This window comes from Chaetomium tenue (genome assembly GCF_020726465.1).
Source record: "Chaetomium tenue strain MPI-SDFR-AT-0079 chromosome Unknown F5144scaffold_8, whole genome shotgun sequence".
Taxonomy (NCBI): Eukaryota; Fungi; Ascomycota; class Sordariomycetes; order Sordariales; family Chaetomiaceae; genus Chaetomium; species Chaetomium tenue.
Window position 1 is genome coordinate 753917 of NW_027117336.1, and position 17139 is coordinate 771055.

Below are 17139 nucleotides of genomic sequence, written 5' to 3' on the forward strand. Positions count from 1 at the left end.
TTCCTCAAGTCATTGCATAACCCTCAGCCTATCATACTTTGTTCCCCCGGCGGCGACGCCGGCAGCGGCACCATCTCAGGCCGATGCTGCTCAATGCTCATAACCACATCCCCATCCCCATCCCCATCTCTCTCCACCTCCCCATAACCGTTCCTATCCCCGTTCCCATCTCCATTTCCATCCCCTTCCCCATCCTCCCCCCCCTCCTCCCCCTCCCAATCACTCCCATCACTCCACCCCTCACTCCCACTCCCACTCCCACTCCCACTCCCCTCCCCCTCCCCACCGTCACCACCACCCACCAACCTCAACGTCTCCTCCAAAATCACAAACTCCCTCTCCAACATCTCCGCCCAATTCTGCACATTCCCAATCTCCTTGACCCTCCGCGCATGCGTCTCCGCCAGCCGGCCCAACCTTTCATTCTCGCGCGCCAGGCCTGCCGTCGCCCGCGCTACCTCGCGCTCCTGCCGCTCGATGGCTGCGTTGTTGGCGTGCAGTTGTGCCGCGCGTGTGCCCAGCTCGCGGTCGAGCTGGTTGCCGATCGAGGCGAGGATGGCGTGGCGCGCTTGGGTGATTTCGGAGGGTTGTGGTTGGGGTTGGGGTTGCAGTTGTGGTTGGGGGGTGTGGAGGTTGGGGTGTAGGTTGGGATGGGTGGGGAGGGTGGTTGCGGTGGTGGTGGTGGTTGGGGGGTGGGAGGTTGGCGGGTGGGTTGCTGTTGTGGTGGTGGTGCTGGTGGTGTTGCGCGAGGTGGTGCTTGGGGTGGTGGTGGATGTGGAGGCGATGGTGGCTGCCCTGCTGGAGGAGGAGGCCGGAGGAGAGTGGACTCGAGCCGTGGTAGAGGTTGACACAGAAACAGAGACGGAAGAGGAAGCAATCGAGGGGGCGCTGGAGGGGTTGAACGGCCTCGACTTCGGCTTTGGTTTGCTGGTGGATCCGGAAAGAAGAGACGAAAAGAGACTGGCTGGCTTGGAGCTGCCGCTCGACTGCGAATTGCTCGTAAATGTAGGCGAGGACGCCGTCGCTGTGGTGTTGGTGACGGACGGCGCAGAGGGTTGCCCCCGGCTGATGGAAGCCGGTGTGAGCCGAATTGGCGCTGCGGCGGACGGCATCGCGATGGTGGTGTTTACTTCTCGCTTTTTCTCGGGGGAGTGAGTCTAATCAACTCAATCGGAAACGTGCATAAGCGTGCGCCGGAGCCGAGTCATGCATTCATCCAGCAAGCTGTTTCGGTTTCGCAGCATGAGGATTGAATGTGGGTGAGACGGATTGATGCGGGGTGATGGAATGCTTGCAGGAGTAGTTCATGGCCAGCCACCATGCGACGAACGGAGAGCGGACCAAATCCTCGGGGCCCGATTCGACAAGATCAGGACGGGAGCACAGTCTCACGTCACCAGCATACAGCTTCAGCAATGATCGACCTCATTGACTATGTACTACACGCTGAACACGGCCGTTACTCAAGACTGCCACCAAGCACCCGATCCAGTCTCAGCCAACCCATGCATCCAGCCCACAAGACATTATGGATATCCTATGCCGCCAAACCCGCCATGCCCCGACGCCATGCACCGCACCAAGGACGCTGATTTTTCAAGACCACGCAGGAAAAGCCCCAGCCAAACAAACACCAGCCAACATATCCCAAAAAAGATCCATTCCAATCATCCATAGCATCCTATCCCCAACCCCATCTATATTCCCATCCCACCCCATCCCATCCCAAGACCAATCCAACCCCCCTAAAACCCACCCACCTTCATATTCCCGCCACCGTTCAACCTAAACGGCAACGGCCCCAACGGCCCCGACGGACTGAGCGCCGAGCTCGGCGTGACAATACCGTCGTGCGAGCCCAAACTACTCATCGAATTCAGGCTCGACGCCGTCAAGCTCGCCGTCGAGCTAGAATTCATCGTCCCGCTCCGCGACGACACGCCATTGAACCCCCCGCCAAAACTACCACCACCACCACCACCTCCACCTCCTCCGCTACCACCGCCCCCACTGCCGCCCATCGACGAGAGCATCGTATCAGAGCGGTCGCGCTCAAACACGCCCGAGAAGGCCAGCGAGAAGGAGGCGCTCTGCGGCGTGGACGGGACAGTAGCCTGGACGGCCGGGCCGAGGGCGGCGCTCTGGGGCGTCATGGGCATCTGGACGGGAGGGGCGGCGGCGGTCTGGGCGGCGATGTAGGGGGAGGTGATGGGCTCGGAGCCCGGGTGGCGGAGGAAGTAGGACCAGGGGGACGACATCATCAGGTCGCAGGTGTCCTTCATGCTCTTCTGGATGGGCCGCAGGCGGGCCTTGGTGTCGAGGGGCAGCTGCACGTCGTTCTGCAGCTGCATGATCTTCTTGATCAGCACGTACCACGAGTCGATGAAGCTGTTGCAGAGCCGCCAGAAGGACGGCTGCGTGCGGATCCCGGGCTCCTTGAGTTTGATGGAGGAGAGTCGGGCCTTGAGGACTTCGGTCTGCTGGATCGACGTGTTGCACTTAGCCACGAGCGCCTTCCAGCACTGGATGAGGTGGTCCGGCGAGCGCTGGGTGGTGGTGGTCCGCATCGAAGACATGAACTGCGTGTTCATGGTTGGTAGGACCTGCATGACCAGTTCTGTTGTTTTGTGGAGGGAGAGGAATATCCTCTCGAACAGGCGGTCTTCCTCGGTAAAGTCCGCCGACAGATTGCGAGTGCCCGTCGTGCTGGTAGACGCGAATGACTCGCCCGACCGCGGTGTGGCGGCCCCCACCATCGCCGACCGGCCTGTGCCGTTGATGTAGGGGATCGAGACATCTGTAGCAACGCGTAAGTTGCTCGGGTTATAAACAAAGGTGCCGTTTCGAGATCTATTCAAAATTCGATCGGCCGTCGGCGTGACCGAGTTTTCGCGCGAATGAGGCCGGATCGTCTCCCCCAAATCAGGTCGGCTGAAGGACGGAACGGACCGATGGTTGCCTTCGGCTGCCAGCTGGGTGCAAGTTACGCGCAGCTCCATTATGCTATTATAGAGCTGCGTCAACAAGGTACGGATATATCGCGGGTCTCCGTTATCCAAAAACAGGTCAACATTGCCCATCAACAACGAACACACATGTGTATAGGCGTTGATGAGTGTGAGGCAGGCCCTCTGCACGTTTTCGTTCTCCTTCTGACCGAACTTGTCGTCTGCCTGGTCATGCTGCTGAATCTCAAGTTCTAGCTGCTCGACGTGGGCGTTCGTGTTGTAAAAGACGATCTCCAGGTTCGATCGGCGCGACGTGCCGTCGTTGGTAAGACCGACCAATAACGCCTGGATCATGGGGTGAATCTGGAAAATGGAGTAAAGGATGCCCTTGGCAGCTTCCAGCACCGGGTCAAAGGCCTTGGAATCGCGTTTCCTCTCTGGCAAAATAGAGAGCCTGCGGATGTATACGGGCCGCTGCAATGCCGACTCGGCAGGGCTGCCCATGTTGGGGCTCTTGACCTGCATAGATGCCCCATTGCCCTGCATCGCCGAACCGTGACTGAGCCCGCGGTAATGGCTGAACCGGTTGTTGACCTCGATCTCTTCGAGCGTGCTCAGCTCCGACCTCTTCGACACCATGCCCATGCGGCGCGATCTGCTCTCGGATCGGTCTCGGCTCGAAGTTTGGATGATGGTCTCGGAGTTGCTGCGCACCCGCTCGTTGGGGTTGCCGATGGTCAGCGGCATGACTCCCGGCCTGCGCTGCGCCGTGTTTTGTTGCGAGAGCCCACGGTAGTGTGAGCGGGTGGGAATCGGTGGGGGTCGGGGAAGAGCGGGGGAACGGAGGTCGGTGATGTCACTCCCGTTGACCTTGATCGGGAATCTGCCACTAAAGACTCGCTTGATCGTTGGCCGCGGGGTTTCGGTCCCCTCCGACCCGCTGTTACCAGGCGAGTCCGCACGACCGCTGGCTTCTTGCTTCAGAAACTTCTTAATCACCGCCGTGGCAGCGACTTCGGTCATTTCGGTCTCCCTTCCTGGTCCGTCACCCTGACCTCCTGTTCCCTGCACTTGTAGTATTTCTGGCGGGGGATATTTTAGCGGATTACCCTCTAGCTTTACCACGGATAACGACGGCATGTCGGCGAAGCAGAGTGGCAGGTGTGTGATCTTGTTTTTCGGAATCGAGAGAACTTTGAGGGACGACAGCTTGACGATCTCGGGTGGCAGAACCTGCAACATGTTCCGACCCAAATCGAGAATTTCGAGCGATTTCAGATCGCAGAGCTGAAATCGCTCGGTTAGCACCTGTTCATCCCCGGATCCCGTCACCAATTGATACTCACAGCCAATGGAAACTCTTTTATCCTATTTTGCCGAACATTGAGATACCGCAACGAGGTGCATTCGGAAAACCTGGCCGGGAAGGTCTGCAAATAGTTGTGGGATAGCGCAAGCCTGTTGCCACGCAATTAGAGGAGCGCGAGTCAGCCCGGGACAAGGGGCCCTACCGCTCCAATTCATCCTTGATCACGTCCACGATTTCCTCCGGCAGCATTTGGATCTTTTTCCTGCTCAGGTCGATGGTGAGGCCGGGTTTGAGGGTATTGCTGACCCCGCTGGCCTCGGCTGCCTTGGCCTCATTTTCGTGGGCCGTCCGCATCGCCTCTCTCGCCACGGCAAGCACCTGGTTCGGGGAGATGGGCTGCCCCGCCGAGAGGTTCGAAGACGAGGGCACATCGCGAAGGCTCGGGACCGGAGGCGGCGGTGTCGGGTTGGCGAGTGCTGCGGCAGCGATTGCCCGACGGGCCTGCGCCGGATTATCGGGCAGCCCTCGTGGGAAGTCCATCGAGATGGCCCTTCAATCGATCGCCGGCCGGTTCTCGGCGGAGTGGGATTACGGCGGGAAGCGACGGGGCGTCGATTTCGCTGTTTTGGGAGAGACTTCGGCTGTCGTAGAACCAGGAGATGGAGATTTTAAGCCGGAGGGCGAGGTGGTGACAGCCGGTCGGACGGGTTCATGGCGAGACCAACCTCCTTGGGGTCGGGACAGGGGGGCCCAGGGAGTGACCCAGGCGGTGAACAAGAAAGTCGACCGCTCGAGGCACGGCAAAAGCGGCGCGTCGATTTCAGCGTCCGTCGGCAGCGGCGTCGATGTCGAGAAAGGGAGTCGATGGGAGGATGCAAGCAGTGCGCCGTCGGATCAAAAATTGCTTTGCCTTGTCTGAACTCTGGCTTGCCGTCTCGGGCCCATGTCAGGTAGCAAAACGCCCAACATAGGGGTTAGTGTAGGGGCACGTTGGGGTGCATGTCACAAATAGACAAGGGTTGTGCAGCCTGCGAGCTGAGCATCAAGGTGGGACGGCTAAAGACCCCGCTCTCTGTGGCCCGTGCCGTGCCATTCCTCCCAGCACGGGTGTGTTCCTAGCATCCGTCTCGCCAAACGCCTCGCAACAGGGTTAGCGTGCCTCAAAACTGCAAGGGAACAAATCGCACTCAACGTCACCACCACCGCAGGACGCACGCGCAGCAACACGGTGAAAGCGATATTGATTGGCTGTGGACAGCGTCACATCTGAGAACGGACAACCACACAACGCCAAAAGTTTCGATGTGAAACGAAACAGACGCGAAGCTGGGTATGAGGGATTCCCCGATGGGCGGGTGTCGATTGGGTGCTGCATCCTTTTCCCTTCCACGCGTGGAGTGGTCTCGCCTTCTCTCCATCCGACCACCGATCCGTGTTCTGCGGTCGGAGGATCTCTGGTGGCAGGTTCATCCGCTGCTGACTTGCATCTCGATGCGGACATGGCTCTCGTGTCACCCCAATAATTGATAAATCGCCTGACAATCCTGTGCTCTTGAAGATTATCACACCCTCTTGACCAGGTTTTGCCGCCGGCGGGCTCTGTGAACTAGAAGAACAATTCTCGCGTTTCTTGGCAGGGGTTCGGGTTCAGGGGAACTGACTCTTTTGAATTGTTCGGCTTCAGTCTCGGGTCTTTATGGTGTCACAGGAACAGGAAAGAAGATCGGACGGTATGCTTATTCGACCCTAACCCTCCCTCCATGTGCTGTGCTCGCTGCATTGAAGAAGGCCAAAGTGCGGGACCATTGCTCAGCAACAAGAAGCCCTCGAGTTGTCGAACATTGGTGATATTGTGTCGAGGCTGGGTACCAAAAATTGGGCGAAGAGAACCAGGTGGCGGAACGATCAAGCATATTTTACTCGCTCCTTTTCCTACCAGTTTAGGCCTTCCAGGTTGCTGTCAACTTCCCACTCTTGCTCATTAGTGAAACCAGAAAAGCAGGAACCGATTCAGGCATCTATCTATCTACACCCTCGAACCCGCGCTTTCACAAAATGCAAGCGCGGATTTGCGGAACCGAAGGGTAATAGGCCGCTATGCTATTCATGATTTCTTGACAAAACCACAAGGATCAGGTACTATGCCTCTCGACAGGAGCAACTCGTTCCAGGACATTGACTTTACCCTCCGGCGGCAGTTCAAGAAAACGACGTTCAGGTATGCAGTTGCGCCCCGGCCGTTTCCCAAGGATAAGAATAATATCTCATACACTATTAGACCGCATCAACGCGAGATAATCCTCGCTGCTCTCGATGGGAAAGATGTCTTCGTTCAGGCAGCCACATCGTTTGGCAAGAGTTTATGTTTTCAACTGCCAGCCGTGATAGATTCTGGAAGTATGGCTCCCTCCTCTCACTCCTATTTGGGAAAAGTATTTACAAACTCTAGTTACGATTGTCATATCCCCTTTGTTGAGTCTCATGGTAGGTTACAGCCGGCCATCTCAGCAAGCGTTGTGATCTGACCAGCCCAGATGAACCAAGTCGAGGCTCTCCGTGCAGCCAACGTAGATGCCCGAACACTCAACAGCAACATCCCCCTCCCCGAGCGGGACCGCATCTACCAAGATCTCGCCACTGGACACCCGCATACTCGCCTCCTTTACGTGACCCCCGAGCTCTGCTCCTTCGATCGCTTCCGCGAGCGTCTCAAATTCGTGCATGAGCAGAAAGAACTCGCCCGCATCGCCGTCGACGAGGCCCATTGTATTTCAGAATGGGGTCACGACTTCCGCAAGGACTTCAAGCGCCTCTCATGGTTCCGCGAGACCTTCCCAGACGTGCCCATCATGTGCCTGACGGCCACCGCCAACGAGCAAGTCCGCCGAGACATCCTCTCCACCCTAGGGATGGACAAGACGCCCGACCGGTTGCGCAACTTCACCATGACAGCCCACCGCCCAAACCTGCACCTCGAAGTCCGCTTCACCAGCGACGAGGCCAACGACCGCTTCGACGACTTCGTCACCTGGCTCAAGGGGGTCTACACCCGGCGCGGCGCCGCCGACCGCAAACCCGAGCTGGAAGCCGCAAGCGAGCGGATCGACAGCGTCCCGGGCATCATCTACACCATCTCGCGCGACGAGTGCGAATCGCTGGCCGCCGCCCTCCGCTGCGAGGAGATCGGCGCGCGGCCCTTCCACGCCAAGCTGCCCAAGCAGGTCAAGGAGGAGACGCTCGCGCGGTGGATCGCCAACGAGCGCGGCTACGACATCATCGTGGCCACCACGGCGTTTGGCATGGGCATTGATAAGGAGAATGTGCGCTTTGTTGTGCACTGGCGCCTGCCCAAGAGCTTTGAGGGGTACTACCAGGAGGCTGGCCGCGCCGGGCGGGATGGGAACGCGAGCTACTGCTTTCTGTACTATGCCCGTGAGGACAGAGATCGGGTGTGTAATATGGTGATGAGGGACGGGCCGGCGGGGAACGACAAGAACAAGCAGGCGCGGATGGAGAGCCTGAACCGGCTGGTCGCGTACTGCGAGGATACGGCCGGCTGTCGGCATGCAGCGATCTGCAAGTATTTTGGGGAGGAAAAGGTGCCGGAGTGCGATTATGCGTGCGACTGGCATAAGGATGCGCCGGGGTTGAAGAAGAGGATGACGAGGGGGCTGGCGAGTGAGGAATGGGTGAGCACGCAGCGGCAGGAGGGGATGTATGATGATTATTATTACAGTGATTAGGGCATAGAAATGGCACTAAATACTAAGAGCACTAATGTTATCATTTAACACTCCATACCTGTTTCCATCAGCCAGATTTTGTAATGTCTCTGATGCATACCTGCTCCCCATGTTCCCGACGATAGCCACGACGAGCAGTCCGACTCAAGTGAAGAAAAAGTATCAAAAAGCTCACCGCCCAACCCTAGTTACCACGCAACTGAGGGGTGGGCGGCTACGAAAACCCCGCGGGGTTTTTCTTCGTGGGAGAGACCACGTCTCGAACCCGTGATGTTTACCTACAACCCCCAAGTTGAAACCGCTGCGGCACCCGTAGCGGTACTTGGGGGCTGGGTGACAATTGAGCACGTGGAACTTGTATATCTAGTACCGAAGGGCCAGAGTTGGGACGGCGGGAAGGAGCGTGGCGGGCCGTGCGTGGGAGCTTCATATGGGATGAAAAGGGGCATTAGTAACTTAGCCTGAGAGGCCGAAGCCAAGGGGATGCCAACATCAATGTCATGTCTCCTCCTCAAGCAACTCCGGCCACTCCTTGGTCAACGCCTCCAAGTTCCTCCGCCATTGCAGCCACACCATCCCCTGCAGCACGGCATCCGACAAGTCGTCCATCTTGGTTATCGCCTCCTCCACCTCAACCCCCTCAACCCCCTCAACGCTAGCGACCTTTTTCCTCCCCCCGCCCTTACCCTTCCCGCCTCTCCTCCTCTCCACTTTCTCCTTAAACAACCTCACCATCTCCGTCGCCTGCCCCTTTTCCGGAACAGCTATCCCCCCATCAGCCAAATACCCCCCCAACATCTCCACCTTCTTCTTTTTCAACTTGAGATACGCCTTCCCCGCCGTCGCCTTCCCCTTCCCTCCCCCCTCCTCTTCACCCCCCTCAACATCATCACCCGCAAACAAAAACTCCGCCACCGTCTTCGGCAGCACCGACTCCACCCTCCCCTCCCACACCCCCTCACCACCACCACCACTCTCCGCCCCCCTCAACGCCGCAAACGCAGCATGCAGCATCGCCTCAAGCGAGTTGACACGTATCGTCCACTCGTGCACGGCCGCGGCGCCCTGCGTGCGGAAACGCTGCCGCTCGATGAGCACGTGGGTTGGGCGGAGTGGGAGCAGGCGGGTTTTGATGAGGTGCGCGGTTACGGTGGCGAGGGCGGCGGGGGAGAAGGCGTCTTCTTCTTCTTCTGAGGGTGGGGGTGGGGATGGGGAGGGGGGGTCTGAGGAGGGGGTGGTGGTGGTGGTTGTTTTTGTTTTTGTTTTCTTCTTGGTGGTGCTGGTGGTGGTGGGGAGGGTTAGGTCCAGGCGGTGCCAGGCGTGGAGACGGATTGGAGAGTTTAAAGAGGTGGCGTTTGAGGTGGGGGACTGTTTCTTCTTTGCTGGAGGCGCTGGGCTTATGAGGGAAAAGGCGAAATTCTTGAGGCCGAGGTCGATGCTGAGGATGCGGGAGGAGGGGGTGATAGGTTGGAGGTTCCTGGCGGCATGGCGGAGGCGCTGGACGAGGGCTGGCTTGGTTCCAACTCTTCGTAGGCCACAGGATAAACACAGGGCTTTGAGGGCGAGGCTCTTTTCGCCGAGGAGGGTTTTGTTGGTCATCGTGACATAGGTGTTGCTGAGACTGAAGGATGCTGTGAGTAATGAAGACAAGGAAAGTAATTAAACGTTCGTTTATGCGAGTAAAGATTTCAGAGCATTGTAAGCAGAGTTAGGAAGTAAATTACCGTAGAAATAGACTCCTCGTCAACCTCTGATACTAGTGAAAGTCCCGCTGTCAATATGACCTAAAGTAAACAATAAACCCTTGAATGCATCTTGAAAGTTCATCACTGGTGCATTCATCGGCGTTCGACACCCCTGTCAAAAACCATCGATACCGGAGAAGTGGGGCCCGGCTTTTCGGTTTCTTTTCGCTATGTCGGCTGTTCTTTGATCTCCTCGTCTGCGAGTTACTGAGTAATCCATTCTTTTTAATCCGCCCGGTGCTGATTCATCCAATGTGGTGACTAGTCGGATTTGGAATTCTGCATTACCTACCTCGGATTCCTGATCCCCTCCTGTGGTTGCGCAATTGCAAGGGCGCTGTTCCCTGCATGACGGATTTGTCACGTTTGTCCACTCACTTTTGTATATAGCCCCTCCACCCCGCGATAACCCCTCTGCCTTGCTGCAGAGACAACACCCACTTCCATGCAACCACTTTCGCTGTTAGCGAGACGTCCCTTGCTCTCGGCCATACCCGCAGCAAGCCGAATTACCACAATCTCACGCCACTTTTCACAAACATCCCTAGCCATGGCGCCCATTTCCAAGGAGACCGACTTCCTCGTGATAGGAGGCGGCAGCGGTGGTCTCGGTGCTGCCCGCGCAGCTAGCGCCAAGTTCGGGACCAAGGCGATGGTCATTGAGGGCAAGCGGCTGGGAGGCACATGCGTCAACGTTGGGTGAGTATGATTCCTCTTATCCGTAGCTATGAACAAGACACTAACAGCCCCTAGTTGCGTCCCGAAGAAAGTAACCTTCAACGCCGCCGCCATCGCCGAGACGATCCACCAATCCAAGTCGTACGGCTTCAACGTACAAGAAACCGCCCCATTCGACTGGAGCACCTTTAAGAAAAAGCGTGACGCCTACATCCTCCGGCTGAACGGCATCTACGAGCGAAATCTCGCCAATGACAAGGTCGAATACGTGCACGGCTGGGCGAAGATCCTCTCGAAAAACCAGGTCGAGGTGACGCTTGACGACGGCACCAAGACGGTGGTCAACGCCAAGAAGATCCTCATCGCCGTCGGCGGCAACCCGACCGTTCCCCCGCCGATCCCCGGGTCTGAGCTCGGTACCAACAGCGACGGCTTCTTCGACATCGAGACACTACCGAAGAAGGTGGCGCTTGTCGGCGCCGGCTACATTGCGGTCGAGTTTGCGGGTATGTTCAACGCCCTCGGCGTCGAGACACACTTGTTCATCCGGCACAACACCTTCTTGCGGCACTTCGACCCCATAATCCAGGAGGGCGTGACCAAGGAGTACGAGAGGCTTGGCGTGAAGCTGCACAAGCAGAGCGCGGCCACCAAGGTGGAGAAGGACGAGGCGGGAAAGCTTACCATCCATTACAAGGAAGGGGACGGCGAAGGCGTTGTTTCGGGTGTGGACCACCTCATCTGGGCCGTTGGGCGCACGCCCGCCACCGCAGACCTCGGGTTAGAGTCGGCCGGTGTGCAGGTCAATGAGAAGGGCTACATCGTCGCGGATGACTACCAAAACACCAACGTCGAGAACATCTATGCGCTCGGCGACGTGACGGGCCGGGTCGAACTCACGCCGGTGGCTATTGCCGCGGGCCGCAGGCTTGCTGCGCGGTTGTTTGGGCCGGAACAGTTCAGCACATTAAAGCTCGACTACAACGGAATTCCGTCCGTCGTGTTTGCCCACCCCGAGGTTGGGTCCATCGGGTTGACGGAGCCGGAGGCGGTTGAGAAGTATGGGCGGGAGAACCTCAAGATCTACAAGACGAATTTCACCGCCATGTACTACGCCATGATGGAACCTGATCAGAAGGGGCCCACTGCTTACAAGCTGATCTGCGCGGGGCCCGAGGAGAAGGTTGTCGGTCTACACATTCTGGGACTTGGTAGCGGGGAGATGCTCCAGGGCTTTGGTGTTGCTGTCAAGATGGGTGCCACAAAGGCTGACTTTGACAGCTGTGTTGCCATCCACCCAACGAGCGCGGAAGAGTTGGTGACTTTGAAATAGAGACGGCCAGAGTGTTAGGTAGAAGATACTATCTTGCGTCTTGGTTAATAGACTTGTAATTCACATATCCTGCCTCAAATTTTGAAGAACAAAATATCATTTCACATCTCCATTGGTCTTTTTTGCCATTCAGATTAAAGGTTGCTGTCGTCCCCCTTAGAAGTTGACTGTCGTCATGCTCAACATCGCTCTAGTATAACCCTAACCCCATTTATGCATGGAGCGTTGTGCTTATATAAAGCTACCCCTGCCAGTCCGGCAGCCCAGTGCCGCGGAAGCGCAAAAAGTCACACCACTTCAGCCGAGCTCCAATCCAAACGTCAATGCTCCATTCGAGCGTCACAGCCGAAACCAAGCTCGAATTCACCTCACCACCACTCCCGCCGTCGACCAGCACCCAACACAACTCCACTCACTCATTCAAGGTAACCACCACCTGCACCCCCAATAACACCTTTGCCAGTTCACCAGCCAACCCCTCCAATTGAACCCCCCCCACCACCACCACCACCAACAACCCCCCCAGCCAAGCTAACACAACCCCCCCTCTCCCAAAGATGCTCGCCCGCGCGACCACCACCGCCGCCCGCCAGCTCGTGGCCCGCCGCGCCTTCACCACCACCCGCGCCCGCCTCTCGTCTCCCTACCACTACCCCGAGGGCCCGCTCTCCAACATCCCGTTCAACCCGCGCAAGAAGGGCTTTGGGATTGCGTACTGGACGTTTATGGCGACTGGGTTTGGGTTGCCGTTTGGTATTTCGGGTATGTATTATGTATTTTTTGGGGGTTGGGTTTGGGTTTGGGGGGTTGGTTGTTGAGGATCGGGAAGGAGGGTTTCAAGAAAATATGTGCTAACATTGGTTGTGATACAGTCTGGCAGACTTACCACCCGGCCAAGTAAGCTCGCCATGGGCCGCGTTTAGGTTGGGAGCAGGATGAAGGGGGCGGCTCGCTCAGCTTCGGAGAGATGGATGATGAACAAGGGGCAGGGAATCGCTCTGGGAAGGGCTGTCTGTACATGATACGGGGCCGATAGAGTAGACATCAAAACGATTGGTTTCCTTGGGTTGCTACGTTGTGTTGGGCTAGATGCCGTCGTTGTGTGTCGGATACGGGAGATGCCAATGATGGAGACAGGGCCAGACTAGTACGGTAAGATTTCAACTGCGGCCCAACCGAGCTATGAGCTCGAACGAGGTAATCATGTACCTAGGTGTATGGTTGCCTTGTTTCAACTGACCATGCAAGTAGTCGAGGAGTTAATTTCACAGTGACCTGCCCACACCACCACTTCCTGGCTGAGCCGCCTAGAATGAGCAGTTGAGCCTACATGTCCTTGCCAAATGATTATACTTGCGCAATTCTGTGTCGTCTGTCTAGCTGCTCACATGTTCTCCCAGTTTGACTGTGCTACTTTCGAGTCCCCTCAAGATAATGGAATGTGGGGCGCATTGTGTTACGCACGGGCCACATCCCACTGCATCAGCATCCCAGGCCATGCAAGGGCATGCGCCAGGGGATGTGCTTGCGACACACTCAACCTCAACCCCAACACCAAACCCCCGCCCGAGCACGACCGCTCTCATAGTTCCCTCGGAGGACCACCCCGCCACGAGATGGTCTGACACAGAAACGGCAACCACCACCATGGACGTGCCGCCGGTCAAGCTGTCGGAGCTGCTCCGGCACCCGGACGACCTCGACAAGATCGCGGGGCTCAAGGCCGAGTTTGCGCGCAAGAAGGCCGCCGTCGACTCCCAGCTGCGCGGCGGCCTGCGTGAGCAGCTCGAGACCACCCAGGCTGGCATGAATGGCCTGACCGACGGCCAGAAGACGGTGCAGCAGATCAAGGATGAGATGATCAAGATCGACAAGATATGCTCCGAATCGCAGAACATGATCACCGATTTTGCGACCATCAACCTCGTATCACAAGCACACCGAAACTTTGGCGCCGTCGAGACCATGCGCCGGAACCTCGAGACCTTCAACGAGCGCCTCAGCGGCATCCAGGAGATGCTCCGCCAGGACGACGAGGACGCCGAGAACATGCCGAACCTGCTAGCCGTGCACTACGAGTTAACCCAATTACGGAACATTCGAGACGACGCAATCGAGCAGATCCAGCGCGCCGACGACCCGGGCTTACAGTCGACACTAGAAGACTACTTTGAGCGCCTAGACCAAGCGATTGAGTGGTTCGACGAGCACATCAGCCTGATCGCGAGGAGCTTGATCAACCTTGTTATTGCGGACAACACGAGCCTGGTAGTGCGGTTTGCACTGATAATAGAGGCGGAGGAGAAGAGCGACCAGAGGGTGCTTGCGCTGCAAGAAGCACTCAAGGACCACAAGGAGATGGCGACGCGGTTCCAGAGCATCACAGACGGCGCCAAGACAGTACGCGGCTACAAGGACAAGTTCCTCGAATGCATCAGGAAGATCGGCGAGGGGCAGTTCGAGGCGAGCAGGGAGGAATTTATGGATGACCCGGAGGTGCTGGAGAAGAGCCTGCGGTGGTATTTCAACGACCTCAACACGGTCAGGCTAGGCATGGTGCAGCTGATGCCGAAGAAATGGAAGATGTTCAAGGCGTGGACAAACATATACCATGGCATGATGCACGATTTCCTCATCAAGACCATCGACGACCCAGAAGCCACCTCAGCACATGCGCTGGAAATCGTCGGCTGGCCCGAGAAATACTATCGCAAAATGAACAAGCTTGGCTTCAAGCAGGAGGAGCTCACGCCACATGTCATCGACAACCGCGAAACCGAACTTGTGCGCGACTTCCGTGCGCTCATCATCAAGTTCCTGGATGAGTGGATCGGTCGCATCTGGACGCAGGAAACCAAAGATTTTGCCGACCGCAACGTCGAAGGTGGCAACCTGGACCAGGACGAGTACGGCTACTTCCGGAACAAAAACCTGGTCGACCTCTGGCGCATGTTGCGTGGGCAGATTGATGCGGCCGGCAACTCGAAGCGCGCCGACGTGGCCGAGGGTGTGGTGGACGCCATGTTCCAGCGGCTGCGGCAGCGCCAACAGTCGTGGCAGAAGATGCTCGAAGACGAAGCGTCGCGCTACGAGACGGACAAAGCAGGCGACCTGGAAGGGTTCCAGCCGTTGCAGGATTGGCTCGTCGCGACGGCCAACGACCAGATCGCATGCATCGACGACAACGAGGACGAGGGCCGCTTGGCGTACCTGTCCGACTTCAAGAAGAAGTTCGGCGCCCTCGTGACGCCGCAGTACATGGACCGCGCCGAGGCCGAGGTGGCGGTCCTGCGCGACGGCTACCTCGACCTCAGCACGTGGTGCATCACCCGGTTCGCGCAGCTCGTGTTCTCGGTCGACTTCAAGACGGTCATGCCGGACTTCTTCACCCCGCGCTGGTACACCAGCACCGCCATGGCGCGCATGGTGGCCACATTCGAAGAGTACGTCGGCGACTACCGCCAGGTGCTCCACCACTCGCTCGTCGACATCTTCATCGAGATCTTTGCCGACGAGCTGCTGATCCGCTACCTGATGTCGGTGCGCAACAAGGGCGCCAAGTTCCGCCGCTCGGATCTGTTCCAGGACAAGATCTTTGACGACCTCAAGACGGCGTTTGACTTCTTCAACAGCCTGCCGAACCCGGCCGTGGGCAACTCCATCAAGGAGACGTGGCGCGTCACCGAGCCGTTCCTACAGCTGTTGTCGGTGGAGAAGGAGCGCGTTCCAGATACGTTTGAGGCGTTCAAGACGGCGTATTGGGACTTGCAGATTAGTTGGGTCGAGGCGGTGCTGCGGTCGAGAGACGACTTTGAGCGGAGCATGCTGAATGCGGTCAAGGCGAGGGCGGCGCAAATGGATGTGGTCAGGGGGCCTGAGACGATAATGAGCAAGGTTAAGTGATCTGTATAATGATTGATGGGTTATGAGGTTGCTGTAGGTAGGATAGGAGTCGGCTGGTGGTGTATCCCCTGATTGGCCCGCATGTTCCTGGGGCAACTACCAAAATAGGAAATTAAGCAAACATTGGCTGGGAATTCAGCCGCTTCAGCTTGCGTGTTGAACACATTCAGAACCCATTCAGAACTCATTCAACGTGTTGAGATTTGATATTCCCTGTTTCGATACACAATTTGTCGTTATCTCCCACGAAAAGTTTCTCCCTTTATTGCTGGCGCCGCCTGGACCCAAAACCATGGCACGCAACGTCAACACACACCAGATACCCAAGTCTCAGCTTGTCTCTACTTGGTTGCACGAAATCCCTTCTGATTTGGAAAGTGAGGGAGAAGAGACACTCGTCACACCATCTGTGTACGAACAGGCCTATCCTCGACGGCAAAAGGACGAAATCCTGCAAACCCAGCGACAACCAAAACGACAGCCCAAACCAGAACCAGAACCAGAATCGGACCCGGAACTGGAACCCCTGACACCGGTTCGCGCCGCTGTTTGGGCTCCAGTGTTCACCCCTAAACAACCTCTCTATCCAACTCTTAGGAGTCCAGCCCGCTCACCCACCCGACCCCAACCACAACCACGCCAGAACCAGACCCCAAACCACGGCCACGAACAAAAGAACCAAACACCTCAACCCCCCCTCTCCCCCGCCAAACCCCCCACCCCAGCAACAGCAACACCACCAACCTCCCACCCCCTCCGCGATAAAATCATCCTCAACTTCGCCACCAACTGCACGCTCTGCCACCCCCCCCTCCTCCCCTCCACCCCCACCCCCTCACCACCACTCTCCTCCTCACAACCACCAACCTGCCCCCGCTGCATCCAAGCCCACGCCTACACGACCCGCCCACATCACAGCCCCTCCTTCCTCACCTCGCACCTGCTCCCCATCTCGGAGGTGTTCTCCTTCGACGAGACGGTCGCCTACCTCAACCAGGCGGTGGTGGCGCGGCTGGCCGGGGTGTTGGCGCGCGGGGGCAGGGGGGATCGGACGAGGGGGGTGGGGAGGACGTGGCCGACGTTGGATGATTTTGATTTTGTGAGGGGGTTGGCGGAGGTGAGGAGGGGGGTTTTTGCGGAGATGGGGGGTGGTGGGGGGAGTGGGTTGGGGTTGGATCGGTTTGGGATGGTGAGGGATCGGGTGGGGGGGAGGTGATTGGGGGGGGTGGTTTGGTTGGATTTTGGGGGGGGGGGGGGGTTGTGTTCTTTTTGGGTGCTGGTTTTGCTTGGGAGGGAGGGTGGAAATGGTTGGGTTGGAAGGTTGGGACTTGGAATGTTGGAAAACATTGGTTTGGAATTGTTTGGATTTAGGGATTGAGGCATGGGCATCTACTTGCCAATGCCTTGCTATGAAGTGGTCGAGGTCTTGGCAGCAAAAGGGTAAATAGCATTTCAGGTGTTGAATTCAGGAGTTGATGAA

At 57.5% G+C, this 17139-nt stretch overlaps 8 protein-coding genes across 8 annotated transcripts; 5 read left to right on the forward strand and 3 right to left on the reverse strand.

Annotated features, from left to right (window-relative positions):
• Positions 1–23: 23 nt before the first annotated feature.
• F5144DRAFT_661645 (uncharacterized protein) lies at positions 24–1216 on the reverse strand (the record flags this gene model as incomplete). The annotated part of the gene is made up of 1 exon (XM_066793302.1): positions 24–1216. The coding sequence occupies exon 1, from the start codon at positions 1110–1112 to the stop codon at positions 24–26; it is 1089 nt and encodes a 362-aa protein (XP_066638417.1). The 5' UTR covers positions 1113–1216.
• Positions 1217–1339: 123 nt separating this feature from the next.
• F5144DRAFT_405421 (RAM signaling pathway protein-domain-containing protein) lies at positions 1340–5232 on the reverse strand. Its single transcript, XM_066784887.1, has 3 exons — positions 4460–5232; positions 4295–4406; positions 1340–4235 (listed from the first exon to the last, which is right to left on the reverse strand). The coding sequence occupies exons 1-3, from the start codon at positions 4795–4797 to the stop codon at positions 1746–1748; spliced, it is 2940 nt and encodes a 979-aa protein (XP_066638418.1). The 5' UTR covers positions 4798–5232; the 3' UTR covers positions 1340–1745.
• Positions 5233–6078: 846 nt separating this feature from the next.
• F5144DRAFT_405406 (P-loop containing nucleoside triphosphate hydrolase protein) lies at positions 6079–8242 on the forward strand. The gene is made up of 4 exons (XM_066784886.1): positions 6079–6475; positions 6536–6654; positions 6707–6741; positions 6792–8242. Exons 1-4 carry the CDS (start codon positions 6399–6401, stop codon positions 7998–8000), a joined length of 1440 nt encoding a protein of 479 aa, XP_066638419.1. The 5' UTR covers positions 6079–6398; the 3' UTR covers positions 8001–8242.
• Positions 8027–9704, reverse strand: F5144DRAFT_661649 (mitochondrial resolvase Ydc2). The gene has a single exon (XM_066793303.1). The coding sequence runs from the start codon at positions 9597–9599 to the stop codon at positions 8499–8501; it is 1101 nt and encodes a 366-aa protein (XP_066638420.1). The 5' UTR covers positions 9600–9704; the 3' UTR covers positions 8027–8498.
• Positions 9705–9947: 243 nt separating this feature from the next.
• Positions 9948–11867, forward strand: F5144DRAFT_634055 (uncharacterized protein). Its single transcript, XM_066792566.1, has 2 exons — positions 9948–10444; positions 10499–11867. The coding sequence occupies exons 1-2, from the start codon at positions 10191–10193 to the stop codon at positions 11754–11756; spliced, it is 1512 nt and encodes a 503-aa protein (XP_066638421.1). The 5' UTR covers positions 9948–10190; the 3' UTR covers positions 11757–11867.
• Positions 11868–12313: 446 nt separating this feature from the next.
• On the forward strand, positions 12314–12657 carry F5144DRAFT_607370 (uncharacterized protein; the record flags this gene model as incomplete). The annotated part of the gene is made up of 2 exons (XM_066791552.1): positions 12314–12518; positions 12629–12657. 2 exons carry the CDS (start codon positions 12314–12316, stop codon positions 12655–12657), a joined length of 234 nt encoding a protein of 77 aa, XP_066638422.1.
• A 622-nt stretch (positions 12658–13279) lies between these two features.
• F5144DRAFT_587793 (exocyst complex component Sec6-domain-containing protein) lies at positions 13280–15834 on the forward strand. The gene has a single exon (XM_066789863.1). It carries the CDS (start codon positions 13404–13406, stop codon positions 15657–15659), a length of 2256 nt encoding a protein of 751 aa, XP_066638423.1. The 5' UTR covers positions 13280–13403; the 3' UTR covers positions 15660–15834.
• Positions 15814–16875, forward strand: F5144DRAFT_634058 (uncharacterized protein; the record flags this gene model as incomplete). Its single annotated transcript, XM_066792567.1, has 1 exon — positions 15814–16875. The coding sequence occupies exon 1, from the start codon at positions 15952–15954 to the stop codon at positions 16873–16875; it is 924 nt and encodes a 307-aa protein (XP_066638424.1). The 5' UTR covers positions 15814–15951.
• Between the last annotated feature and the right edge of the window lie 264 nt (positions 16876–17139).